Source organism: Macaca nemestrina, chromosome 7, assembly GCF_043159975.1.
Source record: "Macaca nemestrina isolate mMacNem1 chromosome 7, mMacNem.hap1, whole genome shotgun sequence".
NCBI lineage: Eukaryota > Metazoa > Chordata > Mammalia > Primates > Cercopithecidae > Macaca > Macaca nemestrina.
In genome coordinates this window covers 33,901,718-33,927,987 of record NC_092131.1, presented here as the reverse complement: position 1 = coordinate 33,927,987, position 26,270 = coordinate 33,901,718, and the positions used below count along the sequence as shown (strand labels likewise).

Genomic DNA, 26,270 nt, shown 5'->3' with positions numbered 1-26,270 from the left:
CCTGGGCCCCATTCATGTGCTCACCTGCTTGTGTCTGCCTGTTCCGAGTCCTTGCTTTCGCTGCAGGTTGCCTTTTGCTCTTTGCTCCTGTTTCAGCTCTTCTTAATCAAGCAAGCCTCATGAACCACATTCACCTTTGTGCCAGTTTGCAACTAACAGTGTGGCATTTTGCTAACTCACTCCCTTCTCTATCCTTCTCTCCTCCCTTACTCTCTTTTTCTCTGGGTACACAATTGGTTCATCTACTTTTATGATAGTTAACTGCCAACTAGTAGGACTAGTGCTTATAGGGTGGAAGTTGCTCAGGAACTAATTTCTGTGTTTTTGTTAGGCAAATAGAAAAGTTAATAGCACTTCTCAATGCTTTCCATCCGTGACACAGAATTTAGAAACATGGTTGGAACATAACTTGGTCTCTTAAAAAAAAAAAAAACTTTAGATACCTGGGCATTGAACTGTCTAATTAATAAGCATGTACTGAGTATCTAATATATATCAGCCACTCTGTTCTTGATATACATAGTGGAATCAAATATAGGCTCAGATATAGAAGAAATTTCAGCTTACTGGAGAAAACAGGGCTGGGCACAGTGGCTCATGCCTGTAATCTCAGCACTTTGGAAGGTCGAGGCATTACTTGAGGCCAGGATTTCAAGACCACCCTAGGCAACAAAATGAAGCTCTGTCTCTACAAAAATAAAAAAATTAGCCGGGCATAGTGGCATGCACCTGTAGTCCCAGCTACTCAGAAGGCTAAGGTGGGAGGATCGCTTGAGCCTAGGAGGTCAAGGCTGTGTGAACCATGATTACATCACTGCACTCCAGCCTGGGCTACAGAGCAAGAATCTGTCTCAAAAAACAAACAAACAAACAAAACCCAGACAAGTAAACCAATGGCTGTAACATACTGTGATAAATTCTCTGACAGAAATGCACATAAAGTGCTACAGGAACAGATATAAGGGACAAGAAACTCGGCTTGAAAGGGGAAAGGTGAAGGTGGGATGGGACTGGGAGGCTTCTTGAGGGAAGAGAGGTAGGAATTATCCTGGGAAAACGACACAAGGAGAATTCTGAGAACTTCAAGTATTAAGAGCTTGGTATAGCTGAAATACAGAAGTGTACCAGAATAAAGACGGCCAATAAAAAAAGGGCTCTGGAAGCATATAATCAGATTTCAAAAGGAGTGGACTTGTTTTCCTTTCCCATAGTGACACGTGATTGTTAGTTATGTCTTTCTGTTCCCTCCCTAAGCAAATATCATTTCGATTGACTTGGATAAAATGATACAGTATCTCACAACAGTGGACAATGGGATAGGTGACTAGAAAGGTCCACCAAAAGGTCCAAAAAGAGTGAAACGTAAAAGCTCCCACTGATAATTCACCTGAGCTCCATAGAAAAGCTAGCCTTAACAAGTTAAAAATTAAACATAAGGCAAGTTTAAAATGTAACTAGAATGTAATCAGTAAGCTGAACTATGGAACCAATATAGTCAAACCACCCAGTGTGTAAGTAAGCCAAGCCAAGCAAAACCAAGGTAGGTCTAATAAGCTAAGTTCAGGACAGGCTGCAGCAGAGTGAGATATGCCTCATTTTAGGATATAACTTAAGACCTACATACCTAATACAAAGGGCCACAGCCCTGACACACCTTGCTATCTGAAGGATGTCTAAGGTAGGGGGTGCATGATATCATTTGTATTCCCAAAGTCAAGTATTAATATTAGGCCTGGAACATGCTGGACACCAGTAATTGAATCCCAAATGGACTTGGTACAATTAGGCTAATGGAATATGCAGGCAGAAGCAATAGGGCAAGGAGTACCCCCTTTCCCAGTGTCCCACTACGGCCTATGTATCACATGTCCAACTCCCAATTCCCCTCCAAACCAGCCCATGGATAGGGCATGAGAAGCCTATTTATTCACATATTAATTCATTCATTTGGCCATTTGTTACAGGCAAAAAGAATGAGGGTTGTGACCAACTTAGTATACCACTGGAGGCTATATGAGCAAACAGAAAACTGTTCTCATGAAAGCAGGATGTTGGAAAACTGACAAACTGCGTCTGCGCCAGAAGGGGTGCTGAGGGCAGTCACACCCCCAGCGCAATGTTCCTTGTGATTATCTATAGGAACATCTGAAGTCTGTTGTACAAAGAAAGCAATTATGTATACCTGTGATAAATCAAGCAGCTGACCAACTGTTAACTCTCCCTCCCTGCTCTTTCTACCTAATAAATACGAAAGGCTGTAGAAGCAGCTCAGGGCTGCCTTTGCTCACCAGAAGCAAGGAACCCCATGACCCCTTCTTTCAAAACAGATCCTTTTGTCTTTGTCTTTATTTCTGCATTCGTTCCCTTTGTTCACCCCGTAGTAACTGACAGCGACAGCCATTCCAGAAATGAGCAATTTCTTATTGCTGCTTACAAGTACAGCATGCAAAGATAAATCATCTAAGAAACTTTAAGAAACCCTAAGAAACTACACTAAGTTGGAGAAAAAATACATGTCCATAAATTACCTCCATAAAGTGAAAATGTGTCAAGCAGCACAGTTACTATGCTCTGAAACTTCAAAGCTGGGATGATAGAGAAGGCTCTGTGAAAAAGGTGGTATCTGAGGAGGAGCCTGAGGAGGGAAATGAATGAGGACAGGCAAGGAGTGCTTTTCAGGAATAAAACCATGAATCAAGACATGGATGTGGAAAAGGGATGGGGGTCCCTGGGGAACAGTGAATGATCAGTTTGACCAACTATAGTAGGAAATAAAGTTGAAAAAGCAGGTTGAGGGCCGGGCGCGGTGGCTCAAGCCTGTAATCCCAGCACTTTGGGAGGCCGAGACGGGCGGATCACGAGGTCAGGAGATCGAGACCATCCTGGCTAACACCGTGAAACCCCGTCTCTACTAAAAATACAAAAAACTAGCCGGGCGAGGTGGCGGGCGCCTGTAGTCCCAGCTACTCCGGAGGCTGAGGCAGGAGAATGGCCTAAACCTGGGAGGCGGAGCTTGCAGTGAGCTGAGATCCGGCCACTGCACTCCAGCCTGGGTGGCAGAGCGAGACTCCGTCTCAAAAAAAAAAAAAAAAAAAGAAAAAGAAAAAGCAGGTTGAGTTCACAGAGTAGAGGACACCAAATACTCAGCTAAGGAGTTTGGACTTTACTCTGCAGGTGATAGGAAGCCACTGAAGATATTGAACAAGGGAGTATCCAAATACAAATCTGGTAGTTACATGTAAGGACTGCAATCAGGAGCCTTATCAGAACCACTCAATTGCTTAATTGTACAAATGTTTACTGATGCCTACCAAGTGCTAGGTGCCAGAAAAGTAAAGGTGAGGAAAACAGACCTTTTTTTGTTTTTTTGAGACGGAGTCTCGCTCTGTTGCCCAGGCTGGAGTGCAGTGGCCGGATCTCAGCTCACTGCAAGCTCCGCCTCCCGGGTTCACACCATTCTCCTGCCTCAGCCTCCCGAGTAGCTGGGACTACAGGCACCCGCCACCTCGCCCGGCTAGTTTTTTGTAGTTTTAGTAGAGACGGGGTTTCACTGTGTTCACCAGGATGGTCTTGATCTCCTGACCTCGTGATCCACCCATATCGGCCTCCCAAAGTGCTGGGATTATGGGCTTCAGCCACCGCGCCCGGCCGAAAACAGACCTTTTTATTCAAGAAGCTGAGTCTGGCAGAGGTGGCAGACATATATAAAAATAACCGTAACTTTTAAAACTAAGCATAAAAATGGTAAAGAAGCTAGCCGTGGTACCTCACGCCTGTAATGCCAACACTTTGGGAGGCCGAGGCAGGCAGATCACCTCAAGTTAGGAGTTCGTGACCAGCCTGGCCAACGTGGTGAAATCCTGTATCTACTAAAAATACAAAAATTAGCCAGTTTTGGTGGCACAGGCCTGTAATCCCAGCTACTCAGAAGACTGAGGAATAAGAATTGCTTGAACTCAGGAGGCGGAGGTCGCAGTGAGCCAAGATCGCACCATTGCACTCCAGCCTGGGTGACAGAGTAAGACTCCGTCTCAAAAAAAAAAAAAAAAAAAGGCCGGGCGCAGTGGCTCACACCTGTAATCCCAGCACTTTGGGAGGCCGACATGGGCGGATCACAAGGTCAGGAGATCGAGACCATCCTGGCTAACACGGTGAAACCCCATCTCTACTAAAAATACAAAAAATTAGCCGGGCATGGTGGCGGGCACCTGTAGTCCCAGCCACTCGGGAGGCTGAGGCAGGAGAATGGCGTGAACCTAGGAAGTGGAGTCTGCAGTGAGCCAAGATCGCGCCACTGCACTCCAGCCTGGGTGACAGAGCAAAACTCCGTCTCAGAAAAAAAAAAAAAGGTAGGCTGGGCACGGTGGCTCACTCCTGTAATCCCAGCACTTGGGGAGGCCGAGGCGGGTGGATCATAGATCAGGAGTTCGAGACCAGCCTGACCAACATGGGAAAACCCTGTCTCTACTAAATATACAAAAATTAGCCAGGCACGGTGGCATGTGCCTGTAATCCCAGCTACTCAGGAGCATGAGGCAGGAGAATTGCTTGAACCTGGGAGGTGGAGGTTGCAGTGAGACAAGACTGCACCACTGCACTCTAGCCTGGGCGACAGAGCGAGACTCTGTCTCAAAAAAAAAAAAAGGTAAAGGGCCAGGCGTGGTAGCTCACACCTGTAATCCCAGCACTTTGGGAGGCCAAGGTGGGCGGATCATGAGGTCAGGAGTTCCAGACCAGCCTGACCAACATGATGAAACCCTGTCTCTACTGAAAATACAAAAATTAGCTAGGTGTGCTGGCATGCCCCTGTAATCCCAGGCACTGCACTCCAGCCTGGGCGACAGAGCAAGACTCTGTCTCAAAGAGAAAAAAAAAAAACAAAAACTAGGTAAATAAACTGGAAACACAGGACTAACTCCCTAGAGGATTTGGAAACACATCAAGAAATGGTATTTGATGCCAGGCACAGTGGCTCACGCCTATAATCCCAGCACTTTGGGAGGCCAAGGCAGGCAGATCGTTTGAGCTCAGGAGTTCAAGACCAGCCTGGGCAACATGATGAAACCTCATCTCCACCAAAAATACAAAAACTAGTCAGGCATGGTGGAATGCACCTGTAGTCCCAGCTATTTGGGAGGCTGAGGTGGGAGGATTGCTTGAGGCCCCTGGGAGGTAGAGGTTGCTGTGAGCCGAGATTGCACCACCCCACTCCAACCTGGGTGACAGAGTGAACCCTGTCTCAATTAAAAAACATATATATGGCCGGGCACGGTGGCTCAAGCCTGTAATCCCAGCACTTTGGGAAGCCGAGACCGGCGGATCACAAGGTCAGGAGATCGAGACCATCCTGGCTAACCCAGTGAAACCCCGTCTCTACTAAAAAATACAAAAAACTAGCCGGGCGAGGCGGCGGGCGCCTGTAGTCCCAGCTACTCGGGAGGCTGAGGCAGGAGAATGGCGTGAACCCGGGAGGCGGAGCTTGCAGTGAGCTGAGATCCGGCCACTGCACTCCAGCCTGGGCGACAGACCGAGACTCCGTCTCAAAAAAAAAAAAAAAAACAAACAAACATATATATAAACATATATAAAAGAAATGGCTGGGCACAGTGGCTCATGCCTGTAATCCTAACACTTTGGGAGGCCAAGGAGGGGGTATTACCTGAGGTCAGGAATTCGGGACCAGCCTGGCCAATATGGTGAAACCCCATCTCTATGAAAAATACAAAAATTGGCCGGGTGTGGCGGTATGCCTGTAATTCCAGCTACTCGGGAGGCTGGGGTGGGCAAATTGCTCAAATCTGGGAGGCGAGGCTGCAGTGAGCCAACATCATGCCACTGCACCTCAGCCTAGGCAACAGAGCGAGACCTCGTCTCAAAAAAAAAAAAAAAAAAAAGAAATGACATTTGAAGCGATCATGAAAAATGAACAGAAATAACTACAGAAAGAATAGAGACCAGATATGTATAAAGACCAGAGGGATTACGAACAGATGATAGAAAAAGTATAGTTTGATTTCATTTAAAAATTTCCTCAAGAGTCACATGCAGTGGCACGTGGCCACAGTCCCAGATACTCAGGAGGCTGAGGAAGGAGGGTCACTTGAGCCAAGGAGTGCAAGTCCAGCTTGGACAACATAGTGAGACCCTATCCACATGAAAATTAAAAATAATGATGAGGCCAGGTATGATGACTCATGCCTGTAATCCTAGCACTTTGGGAGGCCAAGGTGGGAGGACTGCTTGACCCCAGGAGTTTGAGACCAGCCTGGGCAATATGGTGAAATGCTATCTCTACAAAATATTAAAAAATTAGCAGGGTGTGGCTGGGCACAGTGGCTCATGTCTGTAATCCCAGCACTTTGGGAGGCTGAGGCGAGCAGATCACGAGGTCAAGAGATCAAGACCATTCTGGCTAACACGGTGAAACCCCGTCTCTACTAAAAATACAAAAAATTAGCCAGGTATGGTGGCGGGCGCCTGTAGTCCCAGCTACTCGGGAGGCTGAGGCAGGAGAATGGCGTGAACCTGGGAAGGGCGGTTTGCAGTGAGCCGAGATGGCGCCACTACACTGCAGTCTGTGCCTCAGAGCGAGACTCTGTCTCAAAATAAATAAATAAACAAATAAAATAAAAATTAGTTGGGCATGGTGGCACGCACCTGTAGGCCTAGCTACTCAGGAGGCTGAGGCAGGAGAATCGCTTGAACCTGGGAGGCGGAGGTTGCAGTGAGCCCAGATCGCACCACTACACTCCAGCCTGGTGAGAGAGCAAGACTTCATCTCAAAAAAAAAAAAAAAAAAAAGGCCGGGTGTGGTGGTACACACCCGTAGTCTCAGCTATTCCGGAGGCTGAGGTATGAGGATCATTTGAGCCTGAGAAGAGGAGGCTGAGGTGAACTCTGATTGCACTGTACCACTGCACTCCAGCCTAGGCGACAGAGTGAGACCATGTCTCAAATAATATTAATAATTAAAAGCCGTCCTCAAGAATTTTTTTATATGAATTTGAGAAACAAAAAGTAGAAGACTAGTGAAAGATGATATAGAAGAAGAGGGTTAGCATTTAATACAGAGGATAAAGATTGTGGTCAAAGGAACATAATCTGAGATTTAAAAAAAATAGTAACCAATATTTATGGAGATCTTAGTAGATGCCAAGCATGATGTTAAGTATTTTACATAAATTAACTCATTTAATTTCACATTACTGCTCTGTGAGTTGGGTACAATTATTAAGATTCCAATTTTATAAATGAAAAAACCGAGCTTAGAGGAACTAAGTATCTTAAGATCACATAGCAGTTAAGTGAAAAGAGCCAGAAATCAAACCCAGATGGTCTAATTCCAGAGCCACAGTCTTAACTACTAGGCCACCCAAGAAAGATTACCTAATAGGGCTCTTGGAAAAGATGGATATGGGAGTGGGGAGGCAAGTGTAGAGCACAGAATAATCTGGGATGAGGCTGGAAAGTGAGACTTCCATCAGGATGTGAAAGTCTTACAGCAGTCTGACCTTCCCATATACAACCAAGAGCTTATTTATTTATTTATGTAGAGACAGAGTCTCACTATGTTACCCAGGCTGGTCTTGAACTCCTGGCCTCATGCAATCCTCCAGCGTCAGCCTCCTGAGTAGCTGGGATAACAGGGTCGAGCCACTGTGCCCAGCTAATCAAGAGCTTTTGAAGATCTTAATTTCCTGCTGTTGAATATATTTCCAGAATCCAACCATTTCTGACCACTTCCATTGCTACCACCTTTGCCCAAGCCACTATCATCTTTCATGTGATCTGCTAATATTGTCCTAACAGATTTTCCTGCTTTTATCCTCACCCCACTGGAGTCAGTCTCCCTTTAAAAGCAACCAAAGTCATCATTTTATATAAATTAGACTATGTCTCTGTTTTATGCAAAATCCAGCACTGGCTCCCCATTTCAGAGAAACAAGGCCCTGACAATAGCCTTCTGCTTCCAACCCCACTACATCTCTGACCCCATCTATTAATAGTTTTCACCTTACCCTCTTCCCCAACACTGATCTCTGTGCTTATGTAACTCAGGCTCCTGCCTTAGGGCCTTCACTCTAAGCTGTCCCCACTACCTAGAAATTATTTTCCTATATATCCACTTGATAAATTCCTGCAACTCTTTCAAACACTTGTTTAAATGTCACTTTCTTATTGAGACCTATTTAATACTATAACCTCTCTCCTTCACGTGCTCCCACCTCTACCTGCTTTCTCAACTCCCTTTACTCTGATCTACTTTTTCTTTTTTCCACACCACTTATCACATTCTAACACACTGGAAAGGCTACTTATTATATTTAGTGTCTGTGTTCCTCTGATAGAATACAAGCTCCTCAAGGGCAGAAATCTTTTTGTTTACTGATATAACCCAAGAACCTAGAAGAGCGCCCAAGGTGGAGTTCAATAAAAACTGACAATAGAAATGGGCTGGGGTTTCTCTCGGCCTTAGCACCATTTTCTTGGACACCTCTGCACCATGAGAGCCGAGTGGAGGAAGAAGCGAATGCACAGGCTGAAGCGCAAAAGAAGAAAGATGAGGCAGAGATCCAAAAGTAAACCACTAGCTTGTTGCATCATGGAGGCCACAGGAGAAGAAACATGGAACGCCAGATGCTGGGGATGCTGGTACGAGCTGTGGGACTGCATGCTACTGTCTAGAGCTTGTCTCAACGGATCTAGAACTTTATCGCCCTCCGATCGCTGATCACCTCTGAGATCCACCTTGCTCATAACCAAAACTGCCCATGTTGGTCTTTTGCCCTGGACCTGTGACATTCTGGACTATTTTTGTGTTTACTTGTGGAAGAGTGTAACAACCATACAATAAATCACCTCTTCTGCTGTGTTAGCTGAAGAATCAAAAAAAAAAAAAAAAGAAAGAAAGAAAAAAGAAATTGACTGGGCATGGTGCCTCATGCCTGTAAATCCCAACACTTGGGAGGCTAAGGCAGGAGGATCACTTGAGGCCAGGAGCTTGAGACCAGCCTGGGCAACACAGCAAAACCCTCTCTATTTAAAAAAAAAAAAATTAGGCCGGGCGCAGTGGCTCAAGCCTGTAATCCCAGCACTTTGGGAGGCCGAGACGGGCGGATCACAAGGTCAGGAGATCGAGACCAGCCTGGCTAAATACGGTGAAACCCCGTCTCTACTAAAAAATACAAAAAACTAGCCGGGTGAGGTGGCGGGCGCCTGTAGTCCCAGCTACTCGGGAGGCTGAGGCAGGAGTATGGCATAGACCCGGGAGGCGGAGCTTGCAGTGAGCTGAGATGCGGCCACTGCACTCCAGCCTGGGCGACAGAGCGAGACTCCGTCTCAAAAAAAAAAAAAAATTTTTTTTTAATGAAAAAATTAGCCAGGCATGGTAATGCACATTTGTAGTCCCAGCTACTTAGGAGGTTGAGGTAGAAGGATCACTTAAGCCCAGCTGTTCGAGGCTGCAGTGAGCTAGAATCATGCCACTGCACTCCAGCCTGGGAGACAGAGCAAGACCTTGTCTCAAAAAATAAATTAATTAAGTAAATAAGTACATTTATTAAGCAATAAAAATACTTATTACCTCATCCCTTTTTTATTTTTTTTGAGACAGAGTCTCCCTCTGTTGCCCAGGTTGGAGTGCAATGGTGTGATCTTGGCTCACTGCAACTTCCACCTCCTGGGTTCAAACGATTCTCCTGTCACAGCCTCCAAAGTAGCTGGGATTATAGGCGCCCCCCACCACACTAGCTAATTTTTGTATTTCTAATAGAGATGGGGTTTTGTCATGCTGGCCAGGCTCAAACTCCTGACCCCAGGAGATCCACCTGCCTTGGCCTCCCAAAGTGCTGGGATTACAGGTGTGAGCCACCACGCCCGGCCCATCTCACCATTTCTGTGGTTTGGGAATGTGAGAGTGGTTTAATTGGATAGTTTTGGCTCTGAGGCTCTCATGAGATTGTAGTCAAGATGTAGGCTGGGGCTGCAGTCAATCTGAAGGTTTGACTAGGCCTGGAAGACCCACCTCCAAGACGGCTCACTCAATGGTTGGCAAGTTGATGCCAGCTGTGGGCAGGAAGCCTCAGTAGCTCCCCGTGTAGATCCTCCATAGGGTTGCTTGAATATCTTTGTAACACAGTGGCTGGCTTTCTCCAGGGCAGTCAATCCAAGAAGAGCAGGACAGATGCAGTAATGTCTTTTATGACTTAGTCTGGGAAGTCATACACTGTCTTATTTCTATATTCTAATGCTCATACAGACCAACCCTGACGAAATGTACAAGGTGACTACACAAAGGCATGAATATTAGGAGGTGAGCATCATTGGGGAGCATCTTGGAGGCTGGCTACTGTAAGATGTAATCAGTATTTGTGTAATATTTTGTGGGTTTTTTTTTTCCCAGTATACCATATATATATTTCAATAAACACATCTTACATACTTCTTATTTTAGGAACTGCATGTTATTCCAATGATATTAACTGTTTTTGTTCATTTGTTTATTCTTAGAAAAAAATAATATAGTCCAGCCGGGCGAGTGGCTCAAGCCTGTAATCCCAGCACTTTGGGAGGCCGAGACGGGCGGATCACGAGGTCAGGAGATCGAGACCATCCTGGCTAATACGGTGAAACCCCGTCTCTACTAAAAAATACAGAAAACTAGCCGGGCGAGGTGGCGGGCGCCTGTAATCCCAGCTACTCGGGAGGCTGAGGCAGGAGAATGGCGTAAACCCGGGAGGCGGAGCTTGCAGTGAGCTGAGATCCGGCCACTGCACTCCAGCCTGGGCGACAGAGCGAGACTCCGTCTCAAATAAAAAAAAAAAAAAAAAAAAAGAAAAAAATAATATATAGAAATAAGACAGGTTAGCTGGGCGTGGTGGCATATGCCTGTAATCCCAGCTACTTGGGAGGCTGAGGCAGGAGAATCGCTTGAACCCGGGAGGCGGAGGTTGGAGTAAGCCGAGATTGCACCATTGCACTCCAGCCTGGGCGACAGAGTGAAACTCAGTCTCCAAAAAAAAAAGAAAAAAAAAAAAAAAAGAAATAAGCCAGGTGCGGTGGCTCATGCCTGCCTGGGCAAAAGAGCGAGACTCGGTCTCAAAAAAAAAAAAAAGAAAAGAAATATAGGCAGGATTTCACTATGTTGGTCAGATTGCTCTCAAACTCCTGGCCTCAAGCAATCCTCCACCTCGGCCTCTCAACATGCTGGGATTATAGGTGTGAGCCACCACATCGGCCGATATTAACTCTTAAAAATGAACAACTGGCCAGGCGTGGTGACTCATGCCTATAATCTCAACATTTTGGGAGGGCGAGGGGGGCGGATCACTGAAGGTCAGGAGTTCAAGACCAGTTTGGCCAACATGGCAAATTCCCATCTCTACTAAAACTAAAAAAATTAGCTGGGTGTGGTGGTGCACACCTGTAATCCCAGCTACTTAGGAGACTGAAGTAGGAGAATCGTTTGAACCCAGGGGGCAGAGGTTGCAGTCAGCCAAGATCATGACACTGCACTCCAGCCTGGGAGACAGAGCAATACTCCGTCTCAAAAAAAAAAAATGGCCGGGCGCGGTGGCTCAAGCCTGTAATCCCAGCACTTTGGGAGGCCGAGATGGGCGGATCACGAGGTCAGGAGATCGAGAGACGATCCCGGCTAACATGGTGAAACCCCGTCTCTACTAAAAAATACAAAAAAATAGCCGGGCGAGGTGGCGGGCGCCTGTAGTCCCAGCTACTCGGGAGGCTGAGGCAGGAGAATGGCATAAACCCGGGAGGCGGAGCTTGCAGTGAGCTGAGATCCGGCCACTGCACTCCAGCCTGGGTGACAGAGCAAGACTCCGTCTCAAAAAAAAAAAAAAAAAAAAAAAAAAAAAAAAAAAAATTAGGTACGGTCGGGCGCGGTGGCCCACGCCTGTAATCCCAGCACTTTGGGAGGCCAAGGAGGGCGGATCACGAGATCAGATCAAGATCATCCTAGCTAACATGATGAAACCCCGTCTCTACAAAAAATATAAAAAATTGGGGGGAGGGATAGCATTAGGAGATATACCGAATGTAAATGACGAGTTAATGGGGGCAGCACACCAACATGGCACATGTATACATATGTAACAAACCTGCACATTGTGCACATGTACCTTAGAACTTAGAGTATAATTAAAAAAAAAAAAAAAAATATATATATATATATAAAAAATATATATATATATATAAAATTAGCTGGGTGTGGGGGTGCATGCCTGTAGTCCCAGCTACTCAGGAGGCTGTGGCAGGAGAATTGCTTGAACCCGGGAGGCAGAGGTTGCAGTGAGCTGAGATCATGCCACTGCACTCCAGTCTAGGTGACAGAGCAAGACTCTATCTTGGGGGGGGAAAAAAAAAAGGTACTGAAGAGGTATTTGGTGAAAAGGGACAAGACTGACAACTGGAACAGATTTGAAAACCATAGAAAAATTTTATAGCAATATTTTTCAAGTCAACGAAACTAATAAAAAGGTTTATTTAAAAGTCAGCTTTTGAGCTGAGCATGGTGGACACACACCTGTAGTCTCGGCTACTCTGGAGGGTAAAGCAGGAAGATCTCCTGAGCCCAAGAGTTTGAGGCTGTGGTGAGCTGTGATTGCACCACTGTACTCCAGCCTTGGTAACAAAGTGAGACCTTGTGTTGAAAAAAAATTTTATTTTTTTTTGAGATGGAGTCTCATTCCGTCGCCAAGGCTGGAGTGCAGTGGTGTGATCTCGGCTCAGTGCAACCTGCACCTCCCAGGTTCAAGTGATTCTCCTACCTCACCCTCTCAAGAAGATGGGATTATAGGCACCCACCACCACACTCAGTTAATTTTTTGTATTTTTAGTAAAGATGGCGTTTCACTATGTTGGCTAGGCTGGTTTTGAACTCCTGACCTCAAGTGATGCGCCCACCTTAGCTTCCCAAAGTGCTAAGATTACAAGCATAAGCCACCACCCCGGACAAAGAAAAAAAATTTTTTTTAAACTCAGGTTTTCTTAGATCATTGTCAAGGACTTACATACAATAAGACCAGTGAACATGCAACCTCCTGGGGAAGAGACTGAACAGAATGAACTTCCAACAATATGAGCTGTCTCAAACTGGTAGGGAGGGAAGGGTTCTTGCTCCAAATCTGATCATGTTTCCAGAATAGATTCACAGATCAGTGGCTAGTTGAATGATATAGCCGTTTATTTTTTATTTTTTTCTTTTCTTTTTTTTTTGAGACAGAGTCTCGCTCTGTTGCCCAGGCTGGAGTGCAGTGTGGTACGATCTTGGCTCACTGCAACCTCCACCTCCCGTGGGTTCATGCCATTCTCCCGCCTCAGCCTCCCGAGTAGCTGGGACTACGGGCTCCGGCCACCACGCCCGGCTAATTTTTTTTGTATTTTTAGTAGAGATGGGGTTTCACTGTGTTAGCCAGGAGGGTCTCGATCTGACCTTGTGATCTGCCTGCCTCAGCCTCCCAAAGTGCTGGGATTACAGGCGTGAGCCACCATGTCTGGCCTAGCCTTTTATTTTTTCTTTCTTGAGACAGGGTCTTCTTTCTTGAGACCAGACTGGTCTCAAACTCCTGAGCCTAGTGATCCTCCCACCTCAGCCTTCCAAGTAGCTTGAATTATAGGCTCATACCACCATGCCTGGCTGGATATATCCTTTAAAGTCTAACCCTAAAATCAAATACTGTATCTGCCAATTAAGAAATGAGAATTGATGTCACTGGTAGTTACCAACAAATACATAATTCTTTCCTGTAAACAGGTCATTTTTGTATGCACATTATTTCATTTTAATCAAAACGTCATTAGACAAGTGTCAAGAAAGCCCATTCTGCACAATGAACTCATTTGGGTATAATAACAAAATGAGTCAGGCATGACCTCATTCTCCATTGTTTCAGGGTTGACTTCACTACGATAATCACTCCTCAGGAAAGCTGTTGCTATTGTTGCCTCTCTTTCTTCACATATCAGGAGGTCTTTTCCTGCCCATTCATTAAGAATCAAAGTCCTTTAGATAAGAAGATATCAATCAGGAGGGGGTTCATATTGCCCCAATGAAAAAACAGAATGAAAATCTGAGGTGATGAGCTCTGTCTGCCTCGAAACCCATATCCACTGTGGGAGGCACTATGTACAGAAGAGTAACTGCCACTAGGATCAGTGCCACTGGGCACCGTTTATATTGGATTTTAACTTTGGGAAGAGAATAAAACATTTTCTCTTTCTTGTCATCAACTGAGAAATAGCTACTGCTTCAAACAGTTAAATCAAAATGAAAAACATGAGAAAGATAAAAATATTACAATGATAGTTTCATGTATAAAGGAAGGAATAGTGGTTCCCCATAATTTCATTTTCCCAAATTTGTCTTTCCCCCACCAAATCTGCCTTCAAGATGCTTTCCTTCTAAATACCAAAGAAACTTCGGGTTTTAAAAAAAACTTATTTTTATTGACAAGGTCTTGCTCTGTCACCCAGGCTGGAGTGCAATGGAACAATCACAGCTCACTGTAGCCTTGAACTCCTGCAATCCTCCTGCTTCAACCTCCCAGAGGGCTGGGACTTCAGGCATGAACCACTGCGCCCAGATAATTTTTATGTGTTTTCAATTTTTTTTGTTGTTGTTGTTTTTTGAGACAGAGTCTCACTGAGTTGCCCAGGCCGGATGGCGTGCAGAGGCGTGATCTCGGCTCACTGCAAGCTCCGCCTCCTGGGTTCACGCCATTCTCCTGCCTCAGCTTCCCGAGTAGCTGGCACTACAGGCGTCTGCCACCATACCTGGCTAATTTTTTGTATTTTTAGTGGAGACGGGGTTTCACCGTGTTAGCCAGGATGGTCTCGATCTTCTGACCTTGTGATCTGCCCGGCTCAGCCTCCCAAAGTGTTGGCATTACAGGCGTGAGCCACCGTACCTGGCCGTGTTTTCAATTTTTTTATAGAGAAAGGAGTCTCGCTATGTTGCCCAGGCTGGTCTCAAACTCCTGGACTCAAGTGATCCTCCAGCTTCAGCCTCCCACGTCCCAAACCTCTCAAGGGATTACAAGCATGAGCCACCATACCTGGCTCCACTATAACACTTTAACAGTGTTTGGTAAAAGTGTTTTCGGCCAGGCGTGGCAGCTCACACCTGTAATCCTAGCACTTTGGGAGGCTGAGGCAGGTGGATCACCTGAGGTCGGGAGTTTGAGACCAGGCTGACCAACGTGGAGAAACTCCGACTCTACTAAAAATATAAAACTAACCGGGCATGGTGGCCCATGCCTGTAATCCCAACTACTCGGGAGGCTGAGGCAGGAGAATCACTTGAACCCGGGAGGCGGAGGTTGCAGTGAGCTGTGATTGAGCCATTGCACTCCAGCCTGGGCAACAAGAGCAAAACTCCATCTCAAAAAAAAAAAAAAAAGTGTTTCCATTATGAATTATATAATTTCCCACAGGGAATACCACCTTTTATTTATAGTTCAGAGTCATGATTATGATTATCAGTTATGTTTTCCTGTAAAACTGAGATGCTTCCAAGGGCTACAGTAGGTCTATAGGACTGTTTGACCTTCTGTCACCAAATGGTCCCAGCTTGCTATCCTTTCTGAGCTAGTTTTTTCTGACATCATGCTATCTATTATCACTGATCAGTATTGTCATGTGCCCAACTCCTTCAATAAACCACCATTACCTCCTAATTTTCTTTTTAAATCTGTTGTAGGATGTAAATCAGCCATAATTATTATTATATATAAGCCATAATTATTAGAATTTCAAGTCAACATAAGCAAATGAGGGCCTCTCCAACAGAATAAGGCTACTGGACTTTGTGACAGCTCTTTCAGTGCCTTGTGGACCCTTTTCCATCTACTGTGATCTCTCAGCTAGGAACAACAAAGCAGAAATTGCAGAAATCTGACCTAAGAAAAAGTGAAGTATTATATATGTTACTTACCAATTTTTTCTTTCCTTCTGAATTTTCTCCTTTGTTCCTTTAACTATTATATCACTTTTTCAACCTGTGTAAGATGGAAATGAATAATTATGAGAACAGTTTCCTTTTTTTCTCTGCTGTCAGTATGCCTATTTTTGACTCAGTTATCTCTTCTACATTTTCATTTCTAATCTTTCCAGGCTTTGGAATCCACATCATCAAGCTCATCTCCTGACTTGTAATCTAATGCCCTCCTGCTCTTTCTCCTCCCCTACACTTTCTTCTCACTCAAATTACAACCTCAGCTACTTTACCACACATCCAGCTCATTTAAAAAGTCACCAACAGCAAGAGACGCAAGTCACACTCCCTCTAGAAGCTGGTGTATATGTGTGTGTAAAGGTGGAGAAGGCAATGCCTAAAGAGCTAATTCGTAAGTAAAGTACACAGACTGGATGTGGTAACTCATGCCTATAATCCTGGCACTTTGGGAAGTCAAGGCAGGCAGTTAGCTTGAGCTCAGGAGTTTGAGACCAACCTGGGCAACATGGCGAAACCACATCTCTACAAAATATACAAAAAATTAGCCAGGTGTGGTGGCATGTGCCTGTAGTCCCAGCTACTTGGGAGGCTGAGACAGGAGGATTGCTTGAATGTGGGAGGTTGAAGCTGCAGTGAGCTGAGATGTGAGGTCTTTTTTTGCTGCTAAAATGCCAGCCAGGCCGGGCGCGGTGGCTCAAGCCTGTAATCCCAGCACTTTGGGAGGCCAAGACGGGCGGATCACGAGGTCAGGAGATCGATATCATCCTGGCTAACACGGTGAAACCCTGTCTCTACTAAAAAATACAAAAAACTGGCCGAGCGAGGTGGTGGGCGCCTGTAGTCCCAGCTACTCAGGACGCTGAGGCAGGAGAATGGCATAAATCAGGGAGGCGGAGCTTGCAGTGAGCTGAGATTCGGCCACTGCACTCCAGCCTGGGCGACAGAGCTAGACTCTGTCTCAAAAAAAAAAAAAAAAAAAAACTAGCCGGGCGAGGTGGTGGGCGCCTGTAGTCCCAGCTACTTGGGAGGCTGAGGCAGGAGAATGATGTAAAACCCAGGAGGCGGAGCTTGCAGTGAGCTGAGATCCGGCCACTGCACTCCAGCCTGGGCGACAGCGAGACTCCGTCTCAAAAAAAATAATAATAAAATAAAATAAAATAAAATGCCAGCCATATGTTCCACAATATAATCAATGAGTAGCTACTATTACACGCAGGAGTATGTGGTTAAAAGGGACCAAGCAGATGGGGGTTTGGTGGCTCACACCTATACTCCCAGCACTTTGGGAGACTAAGGTGAAAGAATCACTTGAAGAATTTGAGTTTATATATTATTTTCTATTCCCTCAGGAACAAAAAAGTTAAACTTACCTACACAACATAAATCTGAAGATGACACATTGAAGACAGCATTTGAATTATGGATATGACTCATGCAACCAATGTTATAAATTCTAACTATAGGGTCTCCAAAGTAAACTTTATTTATTTATTTATTTATTTTTGAGATGGCATCTTGCTCTGTTGCCCAGGCTGGAGTGCAATGGCATGATCTTGGCTCACTGCAACTTCCGCCACCCAGGTTCAAGCAATTCTCCTGCCTCAGCCTCCCGAGTAGCTGGGATTACAGGTGCCCACCATCATCCCTGGCTAATTTTTTATTTTTAGTAGAGAGGGGGTTTCATTATGTTGGCCAGGCTGGTCTTGAACTTCTGACCTCAAGTGATCCACCAGCCTTGGCTTCCCAAAGTGCTGGGATTATAGGCATGAGCCACTGGTGCTAGCTGCGACTCATTCATCTTTGAACACTGATTACTTAACAGAGTACCATCTGGCATATATGTTTGTTTAATGTTTGTTAAATAAATTAACAAATACATAAATCTCGTCATTCTGCTTCTCAAAATTTTCATTAATGTCTCACTGTCCACAACAGAAGTTACAAACTCAAATACCTACAGGCAAAGGGCAGGAAATATAAATAAGTAAAGGTGTGTGTAAGACAAAAGGAACTGGTAGGGATTGTGGTAAACTGGAGAGCATGTGTCCCATCTGAAGGTGTGGCTTCTTGCTATTCCCACCAATTGCTACCATAATGGAACGTAGGCCCCATTCTGCCAGGTCTTCTGATTTTTCAAGGTAAGCTGAAAGCACAGATTTCTTTGTAAAATCTGCTGATTTTTAAATGATGACAACTAATTCCATTTAAAATCCCCCAAAAACCCACCTTTAAGGCCAAAGAAAACACATTCTATGAGCCAAATCCAGCCAAGTCACAAGCTGGTGGCTCTAGTCTGCAGGATAAAAGACAGATTCCCTGCCTGACATTCTAAGTCGTTTACAATGAGTTCCCAGCCTGCCTTTTTAGAGTTTTTGGCCTACTCATTCCATACAATAACCCTCTGCTCTCGTCTAGTGGTTCTGAAACTTTAGCATGCATCAGAACCACCTGGAGGGCACAGACTGCTGGGCCTCATTGCCAGTATTTCTGATTCAGTAGGTCTCAGGTGGGGCCTGTGAAACTGCAGTTCTAATAAGTTACCAGATGATGCTGATGCTACCGGTCTGTGGACCACACTTTAGGAAACAATGCTCGAGTTTAAGCATACTCTGAATTGTGCTCACATTGTTCTAACTTCCCAGATGAACTTCCCTCTGCTTTCAGTCCATCTCCTTCTGTAAACTTTCCCTGACTACAACAGTCTTAAATGCCTCCAAAGTCAATAGCACCTAGGGTTTGGGCCAAGCTTAGTCAACCCACAGCCCATGGGCCGCATGCAGCCCAGGACGGCTTTGAATGCAGCCCAACACAAATTCGTAAACTTTCTTAAAATATTATGAGATCTTTTTTGTGATTTTTTTTTAACTTCATCAGCTATCATTAGTGTTAGTATATTTTATGTGTGACTCAAGACAATTTTTCTTCTTCCAATGTAGCCCAAGGAAGCCAAAAGATTGGACACCCCTAGTCTACACCGTCTCTCCTTTATCAATCCCTGCTTGGTACTGTTTACTGTTAAGTGTTTGTGGATGGGTGACAATGAGGTTGTATATTCTCAGAGATCAACATCCAGGTCAGAGCTTTACACATCTGACTGTAAACAACTTGAGGGCAAGGGCCTTCTCTTGTTCCTTACTGTACCCATCAAGTTATCAGACAGGTTGTTATACAGTTGGTATTCATTAAATGTTTCTTTTCTTTTTTTTGAGATGGAGTCTCGCTCTGTCGCCCAGGCTGGAGTGCAGTGGTGTGATCTCGGCTCACTGCAAGCTCCGCCCCCCGGGTTCACGCCATTCTCCTGCCTCAGTCTCCCGAGTAGCTGGGACTACAGGCGCCTGCCACCACGCCCGGCTAATTTTGTGTATTTTTATTAGAGACGGGGTTTCACTGTGTTGGCCAGGATGGTCTCGATCTCCTGACCTCATGATCCGCCCGCCTCGGCCTCCCAAAGTGCTGGGATTACAGGCTTGAGCCACCGCGCCCGGCCTCATTAAATGTTTCTTAAATGAATGAACGTTTGACAGATCCATGACATGAAAATGCAGACAAGTGGGCCTAAAATTTGGGTAATTTTTCTTTGATTTTTTAAAAAATTAGAGACAGGATCTTGTTATGTTGTTCAGGCCAGTCTCAAAATCCCGGCTCAAGCAATCCTCCTACCTTGGCCTCCCGAAGTGCTAGGATTACAGATGTGAGTCACTGTGCCCAGTCCAGGTAAGTTTTCTTAGACAACTTTTAGTCTGTGGCTCTGTTGGGATGGACAACTAATAAAAATGGGATATTTTGCAAATAAAGTAACAGTAGTTAATAATTATTTGTAGGCATAGTGGTGCACGCCTGTAGTCCCAGCTACTTGGGAAGCTGAGGTAGGAGGATCTCTTGAGCTCAGGAGCTTAAGTTCAGCCTGGGCAACATAACAAAACCCCATCTCAAAAATATATGGCCAAGCATGGTGGCTCACAACTATAATCCCAGCACTTTGGGAGGCTGAGGTAGGAGAACCATTTGAGCCCAGGAGCAACATAGTGAGACCCAGTCTTAACCAAAAAAAAAAAAAAAGAAAAAGTTAGCTGGGCATGGTGGCATGAACCTGTGGTCCCAGCTACTCAGGAGACTGACGTGGGAGAATTGCTTGAGCCCAGAAGGTTGAGGCTGCAGTGAGTCATGATTGCACCACTGCACTCCAGCCTGGGTGACATAGTGAGACCCTGTCATTCATTCATAAACAAATAAATTAAATAAATAAATAATTATCTGTGGTAATGTATCTTGTATATAAGCAAAACAGTGAATGCTTTAAATTTTTAAAATTTATCTAAAAGTGATAAGATTAAATCCTTGACCACCAGGATTTCTTTTTTTTTTTTTTTTTTTTTTTTTTTTTGAGACGGAGTCTCGCTCTGTCGCCCAGGCTGGAGTGCAGTGGCGCGATCTCGGCTCACTGCAAGCTCCGCCTCCCGGGTTCACACCATTCTCCTGCCTCAGCCTCCCGAGTAGCTGGGACTACAGGCGCCCACAACCGCGCCCGGCTAATTTTTTGTATTTTTAGTAGAGACGGGGTTTCACCGTGGTCTCGATCTCCTGACCTTGTGATCCGCCCGCCTCGGCCTCCCAAAGTGCTGGGATTACAGGCGTGAGCCACCGCGCCCGGCCTCAACCACCAGGATTTCTTAAAATGCCCCTGCAGAGATCTGAACTAGTCTTAATATCACAAGAAAATGTCAGTTTAGTAGAATTCTATATTTGCAGCACATGCAATAAAAAAGCAGGATGAAAGTAACTCCTGGCCAGGTGTGGGTGGCTCAAGCCTGTAATCCCAGCACTTTGGGAGGCCAAGGCAGGCAGATCACCGGAGGTGAGGAGTTCAAGACCAGCCTGGCCAACATGGTGACACCCCATCTCTACTAAAATACAAAAATTAGCCAGACATGGTGGCAGGTGCCTGTAATCCCAGCTACTCGGGAGGCTGAGGCAGGAGAATCACTTGAATCTGCGAGGTGGAGGCTGAAGTGAGACACGATTGTGCCATTGCACTATAGCCTGGGCGAAAGAGCAAGACTACCTCTCAAAAAAAAAAAAAAAAAAAGTAACTCCCAAGAGAAACACTGATTATTCCCTTTAGTACAGTTTGGATAATAATATATTTATTTAGGATTCTAAAGGCTATGTAAAAACAAAATCTAAAGCTGTTCACTTAGTCTGTTCTACCTATAAAGTACCATCTGCTATAAGGTGATTTCAAGAATGATTTATGAAGAGAAACATGGCTTCTAAGGTAAACCCAAATAAAGTTACAGATGAGTTTATAAAGTAAACCCGGTTCTGGAGTTACTAGAAGAAACAAGCAGAAGTACTACCCACCCTCTCCCCGCACCCCCGCCCTTTTTTTTTTTTTTTTGAGAAAGAATCACACTATTGCTCAGGCTGGAATACAGTGGCACAATCACGGCTCACTGAAGCCTTGACCTCCCTGGGCTCAGGTGATCCTCTGAACTCAGATTCCTGAGTAAGCTGGAACTACAGGTACATGTCACCACACCCGGTTAATTTTTGTACTTTTTGTAAAGACAGGGTTTTGCCATGTTGTCCAGACTGGTCTTGAATTGGGCTTAAGCAATCCACCTGCCTTGGCCTCCCAAAGTGTTAGGATTACAGGCATGAACCACCATGCCCAGCCAGAAGTTCTATCTATTTTGATACATAATAGTTCTAGATTTTATATATGGTTTATTGAACAAAATTAACATCACCTGGCAAAATAATAGAGAATTAAATTCAGGAAAAAAAGAAAACCACCATTCAGGAGCATTTGAAATACATTTACAACTTTAAGCTGGTAGAGATATTACCTTACATCTGGATACAAGTCCTACCTAACAGCACCATAATGATCTTGTCTGTATGAGGATTCAGCCAAGACACTCCACATTTCTTTGTTGACCAGGAACAAGGAAAACTGGACAGAAAAAGAATTACAAAACCAAGTCAACAAAACAAGAAGTAGGTTTATTCCAAGTTTAAAAGCATTAGTGTTCTAAACAATGAAACAAGGCAAATTTATTTAGTAATAATTCGCAAAACTTCACAGTAAAGGCACCTACCAGTAGCTGTGGAAGGAAATGCTACCACATGAACTACTAAATAGCAACTTCCTACTCTACTATCCATACTATCAGTTGTTGCTCACCAGCAGATGACAGTAACAACATTCAGTTCTTTGGTAGAAAATGAGGGAATTCAGAAGACTGTAGACTCTGGCCTGGCGCGGTGGCTCAAGCCTGTAATCCCAGCACTTTGGGAGGCCGAGGCGGGCGGATCACAAGGTCAGGAGATCGAGACCACAGTGAAACCCCGTCTCTACTAAAAATACAAAAAATTAGCCGGGCACGGTGGCGGGCGCCTGTAGTCCTAGCTACTCAGGAGGCTGAGGCAGGAGAATGGCGTGAACCCAGGAGGCGGAGCTTGCAGTGAGCCGAGATCGCGCCACTGCACTCCAGCCTGGGCAACAGCGTGAGACTCCGTCTCAAAAAAAAAAAAAAAAAAAAAAAAAGAAGACTGTAGACTCTAGACCCACCTCTACCAGAGTATGAAATCTTGGCATTTCTCTGAGTCATATTCATGTCACAACAGCTTTATCTACAAAATCAAACTTAGTCAATAAAAAATATATACAATAAAATAAACTAGGTCAGGTGTGGCTGCTCATGCCTGTAATCCCGGCACTTTGGGAGGCAAAGGCAGGAGGATCACTTGAGCTCAGGAGTTCAAGACCTGCCTGGGCAACATGGCAAAACCCTGTCTCTACAAAAAATACAAAATTAGCCAGGCGTGGTGGTGCATGCCAGAGGCTGAGGTGCATGCCAGAGACTTGAGTCCAGGAGGTCGAAGCTGTAAGGAGCCATGACGCTGCTACTGTACTCCAGCATGGGCAAGAGTAAGACCCTATCTCAAGAAAACCACCAAAAAACCCAAAAACCAATAAAAGAAACGATAAAGTACTATAACTAAGGTACTACGCATATATTAATAATCGTTATAGTCAAATTTTTGTTTATAAATTAATCTATAAGCCTACGTTCAAATAAGGAGTCTTGAACTGACTTTCATATTATAAAGTTACCGATTTCTGGCCGGGCTAGGTGGCTCACACCTGTAATCCCAGCACTTTGGGAGGCCGAGGTAGGAGGATCACAAGGTCAGGAGATCGAGACCATCCTGGCTAATACGGTGAAACCTGATCTCTACTAAAATTACAAAAAATTGGCCGGGCGTGGCGGTGTGCGCCTGTAGTCGCCTGTAGTCCCAGCTGCTGGGGAGGCTGAGGCAGGAGAACGGCATGAACCCAGGAGGCGGAGCTTGCAGTGAGCCTAGATAGCACCACTGCACTCCAACCTAGGCGACAGAGCAAGACTCCACCTCAAAAAAAATAAAGTTACCAATTTCTAGAATAAATTCCGAATATACAGCCTGTGACAGAAGATGCCCTACTCTCTTTTCTGCAGCTTATCAACAGTGTGCTTTTTCAGAACCTTACACATACAAAATTAATAGTAACTGTATAGATTTTATATCAGAGATAACCCCTTCAATATATGGCGATTCCACCTATGGATTCACGGCAGTGTGAAAATGTACCAGAGATACAGTCAGAAAAAGCCATGATCAGCCAGGCGCGGTGGCTCACGCCTGTAATTCCAGCACTTTGGGAGGCCAAGGCGGGCGGTTCACCTTCGGTCAGAAGTTCGAGACTGGCCTGACCAACACGGAGAAACCCCATCTCTACTAAAAATATAAAAGTAGCCGGGCGTGGCAGCGCACGCCTGTAATCCCAGCTACTCGGGAGGCTGAGGCAGGAAAATTGCTTGAATCCGGGAGGTGGAGGTGGTGGTGAGCCGAGATTGTGCTATTGCACTCCAGCCTGGGTGGGCAACGAGAGAAACTCCCTCTCAACAAAAAAAAGAAAGAAAGAAAAAGCCATGATCATGCTGACAGATGGTATGTATAAAAAGGTTTATGCCAGCCTGACCAACATGGTGAAACCCTGTCTCTACTAAAAATACAAAATTAGCCAGGGATGGTGGTGTGCGCCTTTAATCCCAGCTACTCGAGAGGCTGAGGCAGGAGAATCGCCTGAACCCGGGAGGTGGAGGTTGTGGTGAGCCGAGATCGCGCCATTGCACTCCAGCCTGGGCAACAAGAGCGAGACTCCGTCTCAGGGAAAAAAAAAAAAAAAAAGGTTTACAGCCAGGGGCGGTGGCTCACACCTGTAATTTCAACACTTTGGGAGGCCGAGGTGGGTGGATCACCAGAGGCCAGGAGTTCGAGACCAGCCTGGCCAGCATGGTGAAACTCCATCTCTACCAAAAATACAAAAATTAGCTGGGTGTGATGGCATGCACCTGTAGTCCTAGTTACTGGGGAGGCTGAGGCAGGAGAATCCTTGAACCCAGGAGGTGGAGGTTGCAGGGAGCTGAGATGCCCCACTGCACTCCAGCCTGGGCGACAGGAGACTGTCTCAGAAAAAAAAAAAAAAAGTTTACATGACTTATCATTACCAAATCGGCATGTTCCCTCAGAGCAGAAACAGAAATTCAGAAACAGAAATCATGCAAGTGGCAAACAAAGTGGGGGGGAGTAATTAGAGGTCAAAGACCTCGGGAAGGGGTCGAATTAAGTCCTCCATAGAGAAATGGTGAGGAAGGATCTACAACGACATTTAAAATAAACTTTTTAAATTGAAATGGAGTGTAACACAGAGCAGAGCTTCAACCACAAGTCTCCTATTGGCTTGACACTCAGAATACCGTATCTTTCTTAATGACTAACTGAGTCTAATTGAAAAATGAGAATACTTGTGAGTACACTCCTTTTCAGAGGTGTATTCAGGATTTCAGGAGTCGGGGAGGCAAGTTGAAGAGCTTTCAACTTTATGCAACTTTGAGGAAAGAAGGCTACGGACGGGTGAGGTATTAGCAAATGGAAATCCGGGGGACGGTCGTGGGCGGGAAGTATCGGCCACACAGGACCTAATGAGGCCCAGGACCCTGCTCCTGACCTCGGTGGCAGCACTCCCCTCCCTGCCGGCTCCCTGGCGTGCTGCTGCTGTTGGGAGGCAGGCAGCCTCGCCCCCAACCACCGCCCTCGGGAAAGTCATCAACAGCCTATCAAAAAACGTTTGGCCTGGGACGTCCGCTGGCTGCGCTATCCCTTACAGAATCAGCAAGGATGAAAAGCCAGGAAAGGGATGGAACTCAAAGAAGTCGGGCAGTGCCGGGAGCGGCGGAGGCGGAGCGGTGGCGAGAGCTGGCAGCGGCGGTCACGCTGGCTGCGGCGTGGAGGCACGGAAAAGGGCTGCGGCTCAGACCACCGCGGCGGGGCGGACGGACCAGCGGGGATCTAAGCTTCCTGAAGCAAGGGTGCCCCGACCGCGGCGACTCCTGACACACCCTGGCCGCAGGACGGAGCGCTACCGCCCGGGGCTGCCAGCTCGCGCCTCCCGCCCGCGGAGCCCGGGCCCCACATAGAAGATCAGGAGCCGCCGACTCTCGCACACTCACCGCGCGCGCGCCACCCTGGCGCGGCAGCCCGCCGCCCTCGGCGCGACCTCCGCCCCGCCCCGCGCGCGGCGGCGTCTGGGCCACGTCACGGGCGCGTGCGCTCTCCGCGCGCCGTCAGCGGCGGGGGCCGGGCGTTGCCCGTTCGGCGTCCAGGTTCCCTTGGAGACGGAGCCGGCCAGGGTGGCGGCGGCTGGGCAACGACTACAGCGGAGCCGCTGGGGAAGCCAAGATGCCGTCGAAGGGAAAGGACAAAAAGAAAGGCAAGAGCAGAGGCAAAGACACTAAGTAAGGAGAAGCCGCGCGAGAGTCCCCCTCTCCCTGGGCCTGCCTGAGATTTCGGGTCTGGGGCTGGCTACCTGGCGCCCCCCGCGCCGGCCCCCTCGGACCCTCTTGGTTCTCCCGGCTTGTGAGGATTACAGTTCCCATGTCCATAGTCTGACACATCTCTACTATGTGGTTCAGATGATCTTAAACGTGTAGCGGATGTATAAAGTATTTCCTTGGGCATTTTCAGAGATCTCTTTTGGTTCAAAGGGGACACCTGATGTATTTTACCAAGTTGGGTAATTGTTGAGGTTTTCCCAAACTGATCCGAGCCACTGAGGTGGGTAATGTTCTAGCACTAACCCCTTACAGGCCTGGAGTTGCTGCTAGATTGCTACTAGCCCTGTTGGGGGACCCCGGTGGTTTCTGGACACGTTGGAGTCCTATGTGGTGTGCAGCAATATCATATATGGGAACAC

The 26,270-nt window shown here is 46.1% G+C and overlaps 2 protein-coding genes across 7 annotated transcripts in view; one reads left to right on the top strand and one right to left on the bottom strand.

Annotated features, from left to right (window-relative positions):
• Positions 1–25,594, bottom strand: part of LOC105495806 (ectonucleoside triphosphate diphosphohydrolase 5 (inactive)) — a 58,693-nt gene extending 33,099 nt beyond the window's left edge. For both annotated transcript variants that reach the window (XM_071099875.1, XM_071099876.1), the window contains exons 1-3: positions 25,528–25,594; positions 21,820–21,926; positions 15,950–16,013 (exon numbers count right to left, since the gene is read on the bottom strand). The gene's annotated coding sequence lies outside the window, so the exon portion shown is untranslated. The remainder of the gene's footprint in view (positions 1–15,949; positions 16,014–21,819; positions 21,927–25,527) is intronic.
• Positions 25,595–25,625: 31 nt separating this feature from the next.
• The window catches only part of LOC105495808 (basal body orientation factor 1), a 65,107-nt gene continuing 64,462 nt past the window's right edge, over positions 25,626–26,270 (top strand). For 2 of the 5 annotated variants that reach the window (XR_011625738.1, XR_011625740.1), the window contains exon 1: positions 25,638–25,812. Coding sequence is in view for 1 of the 5 variants with exons in the window: in XM_011765607.3 (XP_011763909.1) it covers positions 25,757–25,812 (56 nt within the window). In the remaining 4 variants the exon portion in view is untranslated. Of the gene's footprint in view, positions 25,813–26,270 lie in introns of all 5 variants that reach the window. The other 3 variants (XM_011765607.3, XM_071099867.1, XM_071099866.1) reach the window with 3 other exon arrangements.